At 38.3% G+C, this 14,148-nt stretch overlaps 4 protein-coding genes across 4 annotated transcripts in view; 1 reads left to right on the top strand and 3 right to left on the bottom strand.

The window, feature by feature from the left end:
* Window positions 1-14,148, bottom strand: part of LOC105212879 (dynein axonemal heavy chain 7) — a 370,911-nt gene that overhangs the window by 133,427 nt on the left and 223,336 nt on the right. The gene's annotated exons all lie outside the window — the stretch shown is intronic.
* LOC105212890 (uncharacterized) lies at window positions 6,503-6,977 on the bottom strand. The gene has a single exon (XM_011185230.3). It carries the CDS (start codon window positions 6,975-6,977, stop codon window positions 6,732-6,734), a length of 246 nt encoding a protein of 81 aa, XP_011183532.1. The 3' UTR covers window positions 6,503-6,731.
* Window positions 7,043-7,554, bottom strand: LOC114804078 (uncharacterized). Its single transcript, XM_029040664.2, has 2 exons — window positions 7,286-7,554; window positions 7,043-7,218 (listed from the first exon to the last, which is right to left on the bottom strand). The coding sequence occupies exons 1-2, from the start codon at window positions 7,330-7,332 to the stop codon at window positions 7,116-7,118; spliced, it is 150 nt and encodes a 49-aa protein (XP_028896497.1). The 5' UTR covers window positions 7,333-7,554; the 3' UTR covers window positions 7,043-7,115.
* LOC105212891 (uncharacterized) lies at window positions 10,853-11,980 on the top strand. The gene is made up of 2 exons (XM_011185231.3): window positions 10,853-11,156; window positions 11,218-11,980. The coding sequence occupies exon 2, from the start codon at window positions 11,452-11,454 to the stop codon at window positions 11,680-11,682; it is 231 nt and encodes a 76-aa protein (XP_011183533.3). The 5' UTR covers window positions 10,853-11,156; window positions 11,218-11,451; the 3' UTR covers window positions 11,683-11,980.

A 14,148-nucleotide genomic window follows, 5' to 3' on the forward strand; every position in this document is an offset into this window, starting at 1 on the left:
GACCTCTCCGAGCCGTTCGATACCAAACGAGGTTTCAGACAAGGTGACTAACTATAGTGTGACTTCTTTAACTTGATGCTGGAAAAAATTATACTCTCTCGACGAACCAAAATCAAACTCTACAGGTCGCCTATCATTCCCGTCCTGCTTTATGGTGCAGAAGATTGGACGATGCACATTAGATGAGACGACACTAGGAGTTTTCGAGAGGAAAATTTTGCGCAAGATTTATGGTCCTCAGAACATTGGCAACGGCGAATACCGCAGACGATGGAACGATGAGCTGTACGAGCTATACGACGACATTGACATAGTTCAGCGAATAAAATGACAGACTTAAAAAGTCTAGTCACTCCCACGAAGTAATACTTAATCCGGTGGTTCCGTGGGAGAGTCTTGTGTTGGGAGTAGGTTAGGTTTAGCGGATTAAAGTTCCGCACTTTCGATGCTTCCCCCTACTATAAAAACAAAAAAAAACAAAAAAAAAAACAAAACATACATACATATGTACACATATATGTACATATATAGATATGTAAACATATATGCAAAGTGTATTCAACAAAGTGAACTAAGTATTTGACATACCCGCTTTTGACAATAAAATAGTAAACAATTCATGTATTTATTTACATTAACCCGTTTTTTTATCTTGAACAATATAATATATATTGATAAAATTGTTTGCAATTTGTCAGTTGGAGCACAAAACCTTAGTAAATTGCTTCCATGAGTTGTTTTGCCTAAGCAGAAAGTATTCGGCATTTTCTTTATTTATTTAAAAAATATTTTTTTTGGTTTGAAATTTGTTTACTTTTGAATTTCAAAATTTGAATTTTTGAATAAATGTATGGGTTAAATCAATGGCAACAAACATGTCGAATTCGGGTAAAAAAAAATGAAATGTCATATACCTGGTTCACTTTGTTGAATACACTTTGCATATATGTATGTATATACATACATACATATGTATGTATACAACACCTCTATCTCGTTTAGTTTCAGGTGTTATAAACAATCATTAGGTGGCCAAAACTATTATAATTTTTGCAAAATAGTTCAATAGTATAAAAATAAAACATATATTTTAAAGTTCATTTATTATTATTTGTATTATTTAGCAAATCCATCATATTTACAAGAATTTGTAAATTTTTGTACACATTTTTGTTTTAAAATGTATTATTTTTTGAATTATTTGAAAGCTGTCATTCATTTATATATCGGAATGAAAATATGAACGAAAATGACACATTTTTCGTTTTTCAAAACTCGAAAATTCACTTGATTTTGTATTTATTTCATTTTTCATTTTCATTCGGATTACAGAACCTGCCTATATGTCTCGATAGTAAAATTCGAAAAATTCGATTTATGAAGTTTGTATGAAATTTGATTTCTATTGCCAATTTAAGAGCTCGAGTTATGAAGATGATTGAAATGAAAATAATAAATTAAATATATTAATAAGTAAAATAGTATTAAATATTACATTTTATATTTAAGTAAGTATTGTCATTAGGAGTTCTTAATTGTTTGAACATACATATGTATATAGCTCTTTTGTCGAAGATACGCAAAACGCAAAGTGGAGAAATGTTGCTACAACTTAGCGGGGCAGTGATGCCAACCGACTCTCAAGAAAATATGAGGAAATGCCTTGGTGACCAAGCCAATGTCAAACTCCTGACCCAGGAGACTCTACTCGAGTGCAAAGACTTGGATGAAGTCACAAACAAGGAAGAAGTTCTTTATGCCCTACAGAGACAGTTAGGAAATTCAGAGCTGACGATTGCGGCAATCAAGAGCTTAAGGAAGTCATACGGAGACACGCAAACAGCGCTCATTAAACTCCCTGTTGAGGCAGCTAGACAGCTTCTGCTGAATAAGAAGCTGAAAGTTGGTTGGGTAAATTGCCGTATACGGGAATATAGACAACCACAACGATGTTTTAAATGCCTTGATTTTGGGCACACTTCAAAAGCGTGCAAAAATGAAGACAGGTCCAGACTCTGCAGAAGATGCGGCGAAGGTGAGCATCAGGCAAAGGACTGCAACAACAAGCCCAAATGCCTGCTCTGCTTGAAAGCTGGCGCAAATGAAATCGATCACTTCACTGGAAGCGTCAGGTGCCCAGTTTACCAGAAAGCGGCTCAACAGATAACATGAAGTTTTTTCAACTTAACGCAAACCACTGTCAAGCGGCTCATGACTTGTTGAAACAGTCGGTTGCCGAAAAGCAAATCGATGTGGTCGTATTAAACGAGCCATATAAAATCGAACAAGACGTAACCTGGATAAGCGACACACAAAATAAAGCAGTTATATGGAAATGTAACCCTAACTTCCCACAATTGGAATCACCCTTCTCATCCGATGGATTTGTTCGCACAGCTGTTAATAATATTAATAGTTATATATAGCTGCTACTTACCTCCCAGTATCAATGACGAAGAATATAAGCGTATTATCGATAATCTGGTGGCCGATGCTCGATGTAAAACAAAAGTAATAATAGCTGGCGATTTTAATGCCTGGGCTATCGAATGGGGATGCAAGAAAACCAATAGCAGAGGAAAGACCTTACTAGAAGCCTTTGCCTCTCTGGATCTTGAGCTCCTAAACGCAGGCAACCAATGCACATTCAACAAAGGTGGCCGAAAATCGGTGATAGACCTAACCTTTGTACACTCAAGTCTAGTTCGTGGATCTCAATGGGAAATTAGTGACCATTACACCTTTAGCGATCACTATGCCATTATATTCGAGATAAATACAACAATCGGAAGAATAGTTTCGGTACTCTTTCCAACCCGACCCCAACTCCAACAGGAGACCGTGAGAGTACAACAGAACCAAGGTATACCTGATGTTACGGATGAAGAAGTTCGAGAAGCAAGCGATCGGTTAAACCCATCTAAAGCCCCTGGACCAGATGGAATACCGAACATAGTGTTAAAAACAGCGATTGTCAGAAACATAGACCCATTCCGAACAATGTACAACATATGTATTCAAGAAGGCCGCTTTCCTAACATATGGAAAAGGCAGTACCTTATATTGCTGCCAAAACCTAACAAACCAATGACAGAGCCATCCCACTTCAGGCCTCTCTGCATGTTAGACTCCGCGGGAAAAATTTTAGAGCGGATCATATACCAACGGCTAAACAAGGCAATAGACGATGCCGGTGGACTATCCCCAAACCAATTTGGATTCAGAAAGGCAAGATCCACAACTGCAGCGGTAACCCTAGTAAAGACCCTGGCTGAACGGGCTATAAGCGGAAAAAGATGGAAGGGAGGCACAATACAGTACTGTATGGTTGTAACCCTCGATGTTAAAAATGCATTTAATTCGGCAAACTGGCAGAGTATATTGACTGCACTAAAAAGCTTCTCCGTACCTCAATATCTTTACAACATAATTGTAAGCTATTTCGAGGAAAGAACTCTGAGATATGATACAAACAAAGGCAGACAAAAATACAAAGTCACTGGTGGAGTACCACAGGGGTCCGTACTTGGGCCTCTACTCTGGAACATAATGTACGACGGAGTACTACGACTCAAAGTACCCAAAAATGTTCACATCATCGGTTTTGCAGATGATATTGCTGTTGTTGTTATAGCAAAACACATTCACGATATTGTTATGATAACCAACAGGACAATAGCGTTAATAGGCGATTGGCTCGAAACTCACGGACTGACCCTAGCAGAGAACAAGACCGAAGCGGTACTTATTACCGGCAGAAAAGTCCGCGAAGTTGCCACGTTCAGCACAAAGGGGGTGAACATTACTACACAACCGGCAATCAAATACTTGGGTATTATTCTTGATGCAAGGATGTCCTTTAAGGAACACGTAGCTTGTACATGCGAAAAAGCTACAAAAGTGTGCAGAGCTTTGACTCGTTTAATGCTCAATACTCGTGGGCCAAAGCAAAATAGAAGACGACTACTAGCTGGGGTACTTAAGTCCGTCGCTCTGTTCGGCGCCCAAATTTGGGGGAAAGCCCTCGAAATAAAATCATATCGTCGGGGCCTTTTCTCCACATATGCCACTTGTGCACTGAGAGTATGCTCCGCATTTCGTACAGTATCGGAAGACGCTGCTTTAGTTATTGCGGGCTTACACCCCTTAGACCTCTTAGCCAAGGAGTTTCAGTATGTGATGAATGATAGTTTACCACACACGACACTAAAAAGAAGTGCCAGGGCAGAAACGACCAATCGCTGGCAAAAACGATGGGAAGACAGCGGAAACGGGCGTTGGACATTTCGTTTGATCCCAAACATTGAACCTTGGTTATATAGAACGCATGGTGAAGTGGATTTCCACCTAACTCAAATCCTCACAGGACATGGATGCTTCAAAGCATATTTGAAACGATTCGGGCACGAAACTAACGATATATGTGATTATTGCGGAGGCGCAACCGTGGAAAATGTAGAACACACATTCTTCCATTGCCCGAAATATAACCATGAGAGGCAACATCTCAAATATTCGCTTGGTATAGACCCTACTCCTGATAACCTAGTAAACCAAATGGTCGAATCGGTAGAGAAATGGGAAGCAGTTTGCGAAGCTGCAGCCAGAATCATGAAATCACAACGAGCCAGCGAACAGCGGCGGAGAAGTGAGCTGTTAAATAGAACGAACAACTACGACTTGAACACACTAACACTGACGTGACGGGAAGGGTTGGCGACGAACAATGTACGAGGCGGGGTATTAGACCAACAGAGGTGGGGCCAAGTAAATGCAACTTGTGACTGAATGCATTTTGACCACCACGTACGTATGAGTGTAACTCAACCATCCTCCCGACGTAATACTTGACGGTGGTACCGGGGGGAACGGTACAAGACGGTAGGAGGTTTAGTTCGGATTAAAGTTCCACACTGACTTGGGGTTCAGGCTTTCGATGCTTCCTCCTCGTAAAAAAAAAAAAAAAAAAAAAGCTCTTTTGTCGTTGTATTCGTAATGTAATGCCAAATTCAGTTTGTTTTAATATAAATAAATATAACTTTTAATTTAAGTCCAAAATACAATGTGTGCATGTAAATGTGTGTACGAGTATATATATAAATGCGTATATACATAAATAATCATAAAGAAAATACGTAAAGCTTACGGAAAGTGGGAAACCATATAAGCTGTTGTGAACGTATGCATTATGCCTACACACATATGTATGTATGTATATTCATATACATGTATATTTACATATTTGTACTGTATATGTGTGTGTTTGAGTCTTTTAATCTGCATACAATTTGTGGCTTCAGCACAATGCAAAATGTGACATCAATAACACCGACTAACAATGAAATATGAGCGGCGTTCGCCATTTTGCGGATTTGCAAAATAAAAGCCACAACAACAACAACGACATATGTTTATTGTAATAATTTAATTTGGCAAAGGTTCGTGACAGTTGAAAAAATTACAACAAAGTGAAAATTTATTTGCAAAATTTCAGCACACACACACACACACCCAAACACTTCGAATGCGTGCATATGTATGTAAGTGTGTGTGTATAAATAATTGTTATTGCGCTTGCACTTTGCTGGCGTGCTTGCGTGCGCTTTGTGGTGCCGTCAGCCATTTTGGTGGCAAAGCGAAATCGCGTGCTGAATTGGCTTTCTCTCTAAAAAAGAAAAAAAATAACGGTACAAAAATCTGCACTGTGCTTCGCATAATATACGACACGTGACGACGTTGTCTTCACTACACACGCAACTGCGCCAAGATACATGTGTATGTATGTGTGTACGGTTGTGGCAGCGTTTATTGAGATTTTCTGTCATTAGACATTAGCTTAATGAAGAAATATATGATGGGATTAACGCAGGAATTCAAGAAAAACTTTTAAATTACTTCAATGTTGAGGGAGCAGAAGATATGTTTTAAATATAAATATATTCATGTACAAAGATAACGCTCCGGCTCATTCAGCTTGTGATCCGACTGATAGATTGACGGAAGTATGCTATCATATATATATCAGCTTTGACACCCAACGACTATTTCCTCTTTTCCGGACTCAAAAAGTGGATCATTGAAAGAGATTTAATTCGATTGTTCAGATCAAGTTGGAAACGTATTTTCAAATCGTTGAAGCTTTACACTTTCCAACAGGTATTAAAATATTGGAGCACCGTTACATTTAGATGAAAAATGGACCGTAGAATAGAGCAATATTTTCGTTCAAAAAAAAATTCTTTCATTTATACATACATACATATATAACGGAATTTAAATATATACCGAACTTCCTCACTTCACCACTTTACTACAGAACATTTTGCCTACTCGCTGCTAGACTTTCACCAAACAAGTTCCGAGTTGATTGTTTGCCGTTTCTGAAATTTTTCCATTCAATTTGAATTGCAAATAAACTGGTTGTCAATAACAGCTTCTTCATTGACTGCTTGCGCGAAATCACAACATGTCCTACACATAAGCTAATACACGTTTCTAATAATTAACTATAATATATATAATTTATGCTTTATTGGAATGCTAAGAAACAACTTGGATGGTGTTTTACATGGGTGTGTGTATGTGTGTGCTTGTAAGCCTTTAGTAACGAAATATATGCGACGGCGCTGATCTTACTGTTTTAGCGTTGAATTTTTCTAAAAATTTGATGGTATTTCGCACTTTTGGACACCCGCGCCGGTTGCTAGCTTTCGGTGACCACTATCAGCAGCTTAGCAGAAGTGCAAACTGTTGAATTGTTCGCGTTGATTGTTCACCATGTTGTTGTATTTCCATTTGTCTGCGCTGCTGTAGCTGCTCGTTGTTGCTGTGGGCACACATAAGCGGCCACCGAAGCTTTGGGCCATGCTGCTGGCGGGGCTCGAGGCGAGCGCATGCTTGTTGATTGTCATGTTGCGCATCGGGCTCACATCCTTGGCGAGGGTGGCTTTGGAAGCTGAACGATGTTTTTGCACCATTTTGTTGTTGTCGCTTAAAAAATCAAATGAAGTACTAGAAAAACGAACGACGTGTTAACGTATGAGCCGGGGGTGATTAGAGCTTAGTCGGTGGAACTTAATGCTTAGTCAGTGGGGTTGTGGTAGTGGGCGTGTGATTCAAGGAACGTTTTGTAGGAGCGTTAGTAAGGCAAATTCCAGACGATTGCCGCAGTTGGTGGTACGTGAGCCACCTTGTTTAGATGATAGATGTTTGGAAAGACTGTGGAAAGTAAAAGTACAACATTGATTAGTACGAAATACCAAGGAGAAGAACTACTCAAACTCACCTTAGGTTGTTAAGAAGCTTCGCTTTGGTGTCTGCGCGGTTATTCATTGACACACAAGTTTGTTTGACATCGGTTTCGAAAATGTTCCAATGTTAACTTGTTTTTTTTTAACAATTTGTGAATTTGTGTTTTGTATTAAACTGCTTTTGCTTGTTCAATCTCAGAAATTGAGATTTTTCTCTCTTCAGGCGCTTAGGGTTTTAAACGATCTTTACGCATTTACTTTGTTCAACGAACTGTTCGGTAGCAGTGCTGAGCTGCCTAATTTATACAACGGCCTCGGGCATGTGCTCATGGCGTGTTTTGATTTCTTAAAACACATATTATATTGATATTTAAATATTCAGCAGACTTTGTCAACTTGTTTTGTTTATTTATTTTTTTCAAATGGACTCTCGTTTGGCATAAATTAAGCAGAGGTTACGTGCAAAACTCAACGAACCGTTGCAACGAAGACGATTCGTCTCGAACACGAAGAAACACGTATGTTTTGCAGGTTGTTTACATCATGTCTGCCCTATACGAACATGGAGGGGTTTCCTACATAGCAACAACGTCTGTTGGATTTGCCAATTTTTGGTGAAAGATGCTTAGACAAGTTTAACATCAAGGTATTTGTGTCTAATTTAGGTGAGACTTGCAGTCTTACTCATCATTTTGTCTGCTTTTATTTGTGTTGTTTCTGCAAAGCATTTCGTGCGTAGAAAAACAAACCAGACGCACGTCACGAACAAGAAATATTTGCGTCAATTAGGAAAGGTGACTTTTGTTGGGGATTTTGTAGCAAAATTTTCTCATAATTGAGTTTTATTTTCTTGTTGTAGTACGTTCATGTAATATATAATATCATATTCGTGTTATTTCGTAAACTAGTTCGAATCATTTTATACAGTTGTCGTTATGACGTTCTAAAACACGTGACCATTCTACATACTATATTTACGGGGTCAGTTTGACCGGGCCTAATAATAACAAATACATTGAAAATTTAGCTTAGCTGTCGATCGTCGTAAGCCGATCTAGAGTGGCTTCGGTGCGCGTCTGCCACACGATAGGTCGTGTGATTTCATCCCGAGTGCTGTTCAATAATTTTGCACTTCGGATGAAAGTTTTGCGCTAAAAATATAACAAAGTTATTGACATCTTAAAATATGTAGGTGTCCTTATTTACGATTGCAGCTAAGAAGAACAGTACACACTCGTTTTTTAGTAAAAGAAATCTTCTTGTCCTCTTGTACTATTAGTATGTCTTCTATTATTCCAAAAGTTAGGAGAACAGTTTATACATAATATTTAACTTTCAAAAAATAAATAATAACGAGTTATATTATATTTATATATTTTTATTGTGCCGGATATATTCCGGAACTCGAAGGACAACACATTGATAAACTGACTTGAATTAATCAAATTAATCTATTGAGTCATTGTAATTTTGCTCACATCACGAACATAAACGCCTTAAGTTGAAGAATATGTCAACAGATGAAAAGTTTCAGAAAGAAATCAAATAGAATAATTTGCTTAATATTTATTTAATACAGATGATTCCACTGGTTCATAAACCATACCAAACTGGCAAATGGCAGCTCTTGAATCTCTTTAGGTTTCTCTACGTTCCAAATGCGGATATTTTGCGAATAGTACACTCAGCAGGCCGATTATGTTGACCATAAGTTGAGCGAAGCGCGTGAATTTTCGCAATAAAGTTGAACAAATTTTAAACGTCTCTCAGACGTAAGTCTTTCCATGATGAAAGGCCAAACAATACTGAACAAAAATAACTTGACAGCTTGACATTACTCACACGTGGTCTGTCAAAAAAATCGATTGAAAAAAAAGTAACTTTTTTTGGATCACCCTTTATAAGAAACTATTTAAAACTATTTGGAAATGGTATAATCTCGAATTCTACAGATTATTCACGGTATTTTCGGGTGAAGGGACACAACATGGATTAAAACATCTTCCAAGTGGCGGAATAAAAACAAAAGTACACTTAGCCGTATAGGTCGTGGTGACTATAAATTGTTCTGTTATTATTGAAATGTTCTGTGGATAGTTTCATGGAAAGTCGAATCTGAAGGATTTTGAGTTAGGCTGTTTTATGCATGATGTGCGCTATATATCAATTTTTAATTATATCAACTGGAACGATAGAGTTTATGCTGTGAGGAGATATTTTAAAAATGTTAAATACATTATGTATGATTTAAAATATCTAGGTTAGTATTATTGATTTTTTCTTTTTATTTTTCTATTTTTAAATTTTATTTCGGTATTTTAATTGGCAAATAACTCCATATTTTATATTTGCTTAAAAAGTTCGCGAAAGTCCGTTCAAAATTTTGTAAAGCTGATCAGTGGAGCAGTGGATGCGCAAACACGCTGTAAATGTTTGCATAAAAGCTGGGCTTGGGTGTCTGTCTTTATATACTTTCCGCCGGGGCAATTTTGTCGCGTTGGTATTAAATCTGTTTGTATGTATGGGAAAATTCTTCAAAATGACATATTAATAAAAGTACAAGAAAAATCGATTATGTACATATATAAGTTAGAGTTATGCTTAATAAAACAGTGTGATTATGATATTTGCCCTCACGTCCCACTCCTTGGTATGGGTTTTTGACCAATTTTTGCATAACTCACACGCGCTAAAGGTGTGATTTCGATTCTATATTTGCATGAGTTTGTCAATGTGTATCGGTATTTCTGTATGTACATACATACATACATACATATATGTTCGCCATGCGTGTGGGAATTCATTGGTCAGAAAATGGCTGATGCAATGCGACTGGTAACTTTCATCACATGCGGCTGAACAATAACAAAGTCAACGCGAAAGGGGCCTTCTATGCAGCGACTATACGAAATACTGCTGGTTTGCATACATATCGTATACGCAGTCTAATAATACGTGGTCTTAACTAAAAAAATTGTGTAAAAATTTGAAAATTATTATTTTTGATTATTTTGAAATAGCTTAAATTTAAAAGGCATGCAAGGTGAGGTGTGAGGTTTTGCAGAATTAAGAAGATACCTTCTTCGAGACATTTATTAACTTTCAATTCGATTTCTTCAAAATTGTGCGGCGGTCATTGAGCGCCCAAAATACCGTCAGCAACTGAGACCAGCCGTTGTAGGTATCCACTAATTTTTGTTGTATTCATATTATTAATCCACCTGCATTGCCCGACGGTGGGTAATGGCCCGCAGTCTGCTTGGTTGGCTGATTGGCTGGCAGCAGCAGGTTATTTCATCGAACCGTCTACAGACTATCACTGCGGCTGCGGAATGCTCTTTTCCTGACCGCCCACCGCAATTCGCGCAGAGTACACTGCGAAACCAGTTGAGCGACTGATTTGCATTTGTTGATTCAACGGAAAAAATGAGACGCGTCGTATGTTTTGCACGCGCATACAACAACACAACAAATCATAATACAATACAATGCCCGGCTAGCAGCTCGCAGCTCGCCGCTCAACGACTTTAGAACAGCGCTGGCGCTGCATTTGTCTGGAAGCTGACTGTTGTCAGCTTTCTGCTGCCTGCAGCACGACGAGAATATTTAAGGGCCTTGTAATGCACGAGAGCACTTTAGTAAGGTGACACAGCGCCACTGAGAAAGGCGACAGCAGCAGCAACAGTAGTCTTCGAAATCTTGGAACGTTGATTTGAAATCAATTTCATTGCAGGCACTCGCTCCTGCTCCTACAAATACCTCCACACTGTACGCGCTGCTAACGGGAAAAATAGTGTCGCTACACTCCACAACTTATTAAACAGATGAACATTTGTCAGACCGATTGGTGTCAATGCTGAGACCCTCGACCGCCGATACCAAGCTGAAGCTACTGAAGACCTTGCAGTAAGTACTTCAAATGTTCGATGGCCAACATTAACATTACTAATTTCATGTACTTTTACAGCTTGTCCAAAAACCTTGCTGTTTGCAAAGGCTCACGCACCGGCAATACCGGCAACAATTTGGAACTTAAAGTTCTAACACAAATTCAACACGTACCGTGAACACACACTTGGCCTCTTTGGATAACGTGAGCAAACGTGCAAAACTTCAGTAGACTTCATACGATTTGGTTATTTGGTTATACCTGGAAATAATTATATAAGATCCACTTTTACCTCCACTCTCCTCCTACAAAATGGTTTATGCCGAGCGCACGGAACGTCACATTTCGCCAACAGATCAGGGCACCTCGAACGCATCAAATGGTAAGCCACAAACGGCATCTACCAAATATTCTTCGGGCAGCACAAACACTTCCAGCAATTCGAATTGGGGCAGTCAGAAATCGTCGTTAGAGGATAAATGGAAGTATAATAATATGGTGCGCAATGACCGTGAAAAGTTCAACAGTTTGCATTTCTGCTGATTGTCGACGCGCAATGTTACGCTCGCATCCCATCCCCATTACCTCACCACACCTTTAGTTTAGTTACGCCTAGTTAATAAGTTGTTGAGCTTTCAGTAAGAACCTTGCTAATGTGATGTACATATATAACTTAGTCATAAATCGGTACATCTGTATGTAACATACATAGAAACATTCGTACTTATATACTCGTTATAATAAAAAAAAACGAGTGTTAATTAATAAAACTATGTACGTCTGTCAGTCAGTATGTACATAGGTGGATAATAAATTTCTTATTCACAGCATGTCATATAAATTGCATCGACTATACATTTTACACACTCTATGACATACTACTATCCCTAAGGTAAAAAGAGCATTCGCCAGTTCTTCAAATATGTCGGTGTTATCATTAGGAATTAAGCGGAAAATAATATATTGAATGCTGGTCCTCTATATCTCTACATAGTTGGAATTCTTGTAGCAGAGCCATTACGTCAAAATGGGTGCTGCACCATTAGATGGCGGTTTTTGCACAGAAACATACTGCTCACTAGTTTTGTGGTTGACAGTTCCTACAAAGGTCTTGACACCCAGTCAATAAATATTCAAACGCTGTATGAGTCAGTAATGTTAGATTACATGGATTCGGTTATAGAACTTTGGTTAGACAAAGTAGAAAATGGTGTTTCTGGCATATTGAATAACAATACTCTTTCCAGAAAGGAACAAAGAGCTGAGGGTCCCGGTACCAGGAAAAGGATGGTAGGACTTTATTTGGAATAGCCTACGAGTAATAGCTGCTGTGTCATAAGCAATTAGAAGATAGCTTCAGCTTTATTGCTCAATTACTATTATTTTGCCTTATATGCTGAGATTATGAATATCACAGAAGGTGGAAGAATAAGCACAGAGGTCATATACGAGTACGTATAATAGGAAAAGAAGAAATAGAAGAGTTCACCAGTTACCGCCGAGAGTGTGATTATACCTCACCGGTTGCTTACAACAATGATATTGGAACATACATGGAAAGTACTTAAATTAAGAATACTTATGTATGCCAAATGCATTAAGTCGTTAGGAAAGTATATATTTGAACTAAAGTAAACTAACATTGTTGTTCTATTCTGAAATCGATTTTCATGATGGCCCCATGATATTTAGTGCCAAGTTTGATTTGTTAATAGACTTTAGATTGGATCTTTTGGCTGTTCCCCACAAGACACTTAGACTATAAGGACCGAAAAACCCACTAATTAGATATTAACACTCGACAAAACGCCGTGAACCTACTACAAATCTGTATATTGTTTTTTTTCTAAGTCCGCAACCAAGGAACCTCGATCTCGTCTAGGCGGGGTATTTTATAAAGAAGTGTTGAGATGATTCCACCTGCCATCTTCTTCCCGATATAATAACCCATACAAATAAGGAAATATTACTGAAAGTGAGGAGCAGAAGTACATCTTACGATTTTTGTGCTAGAAGGACTTGCTACTGACCAACTGTTCATTAGTTAGAAAATCACAAGAGGATATGTATCGCTTCTGCTCGTTCCCATCTTACTGTAGTTAAGACTGACGTGTCTAGCCTTGCTAGTTCATCAGTCTTACCTAACCTAATCGTGAAATTCTAATTGGCATCGAATAAAAGTGACGGTAGACTTTAGTTTTATCTTTCGATTTTACGAATAAATCTTATTATTATTAAAATACATTTACGATTAGCGAAATTTTTCCAATATGACAATAAGAAAATAAAATTGAAATTAAAAGAATTGTGAAAAAAAATTATCTTGCAATAAACTTTTTTGTAGGGACTTTACCCAATCCGAATGATAACAGCACTGTGTTTGCTAGAGTTCCGCCTATAAGTATGCTATAATATTGCTTGGAACGATGATGGAATACATTTATATACGTTTTCTGCCACTACCATCGACGCGCCTTCAGCAAATTCATTGTAGTTCAAACACAAAGTTTATCTATTGATTATTATTTTTTTCTTTTCTATTATTTAGTATCTATGTACACGCCTCCTGCCTTGCTTTGTCTGTCCGTCAAGTGCCAGTTCGTAATTTTTGAATCTCAAATTTTTCGCCATTATGCCGGAAGGAAACTTTTAACCACAAAGAGGAAAAGGCAATTTTCATTTTAAATCAACGACAGAACAATAGTTGCGCAGAACTTTTATGATCTTTGGCTTCATCAGACACAGGACTGTAGTCCCTTGTTGGTTGGTCGCGTGTCAGTGCTGCGACCGACCCATCATCATCGATAGCGTGACGGTTATGGTTGATGTACGTCGCACACGCACACACACTGAAATGTACACACGAGTCGTCCGGGCGAACAAGTGTATCTCTCGGCGTAGCCAGCATCCATTAGCTTTTCAATTGCTACTGCAGCCATCACTGCAACAACAGCAACAATAATAAATGAAGGAAACATATTGTGCGAACGACGTTCCGCCACAGCGACG

This window comes from Zeugodacus cucurbitae, chromosome 3 (genome assembly GCF_028554725.1).
Source record: "Zeugodacus cucurbitae isolate PBARC_wt_2022May chromosome 3, idZeuCucr1.2, whole genome shotgun sequence".
Lineage (NCBI taxonomy): Eukaryota > Metazoa > Arthropoda > Insecta > Diptera > Tephritidae > Zeugodacus > Zeugodacus cucurbitae.

Coding starts and splice junctions, on each gene's coding strand:
- LOC114804078 (XM_029040664.2), bottom strand. CDS start 7,332: ATGAATAACCGCGCAGACACCAAAGCGAAGCTTCTTAACAACCTAAG. Junction 7,219..7,285: donor AAGCTTCTTAACAACCTAAG/GTGAGTTTGAGT, acceptor TACTTTCCACAG/TCTTTCCAAACATCTATCAT.
- LOC105212890 (XM_011185230.3), bottom strand. CDS start 6,977: ATGGTGCAAAAACATCGTTCAGCTTCCAAAGCCACCCTCGCCAAGGAT.
- LOC105212891 (XM_011185231.3), top strand. CDS start 11,452: ATGGTTTATGCCGAGCGCACGGAACGTCACATTTCGCCAACAGATCAG.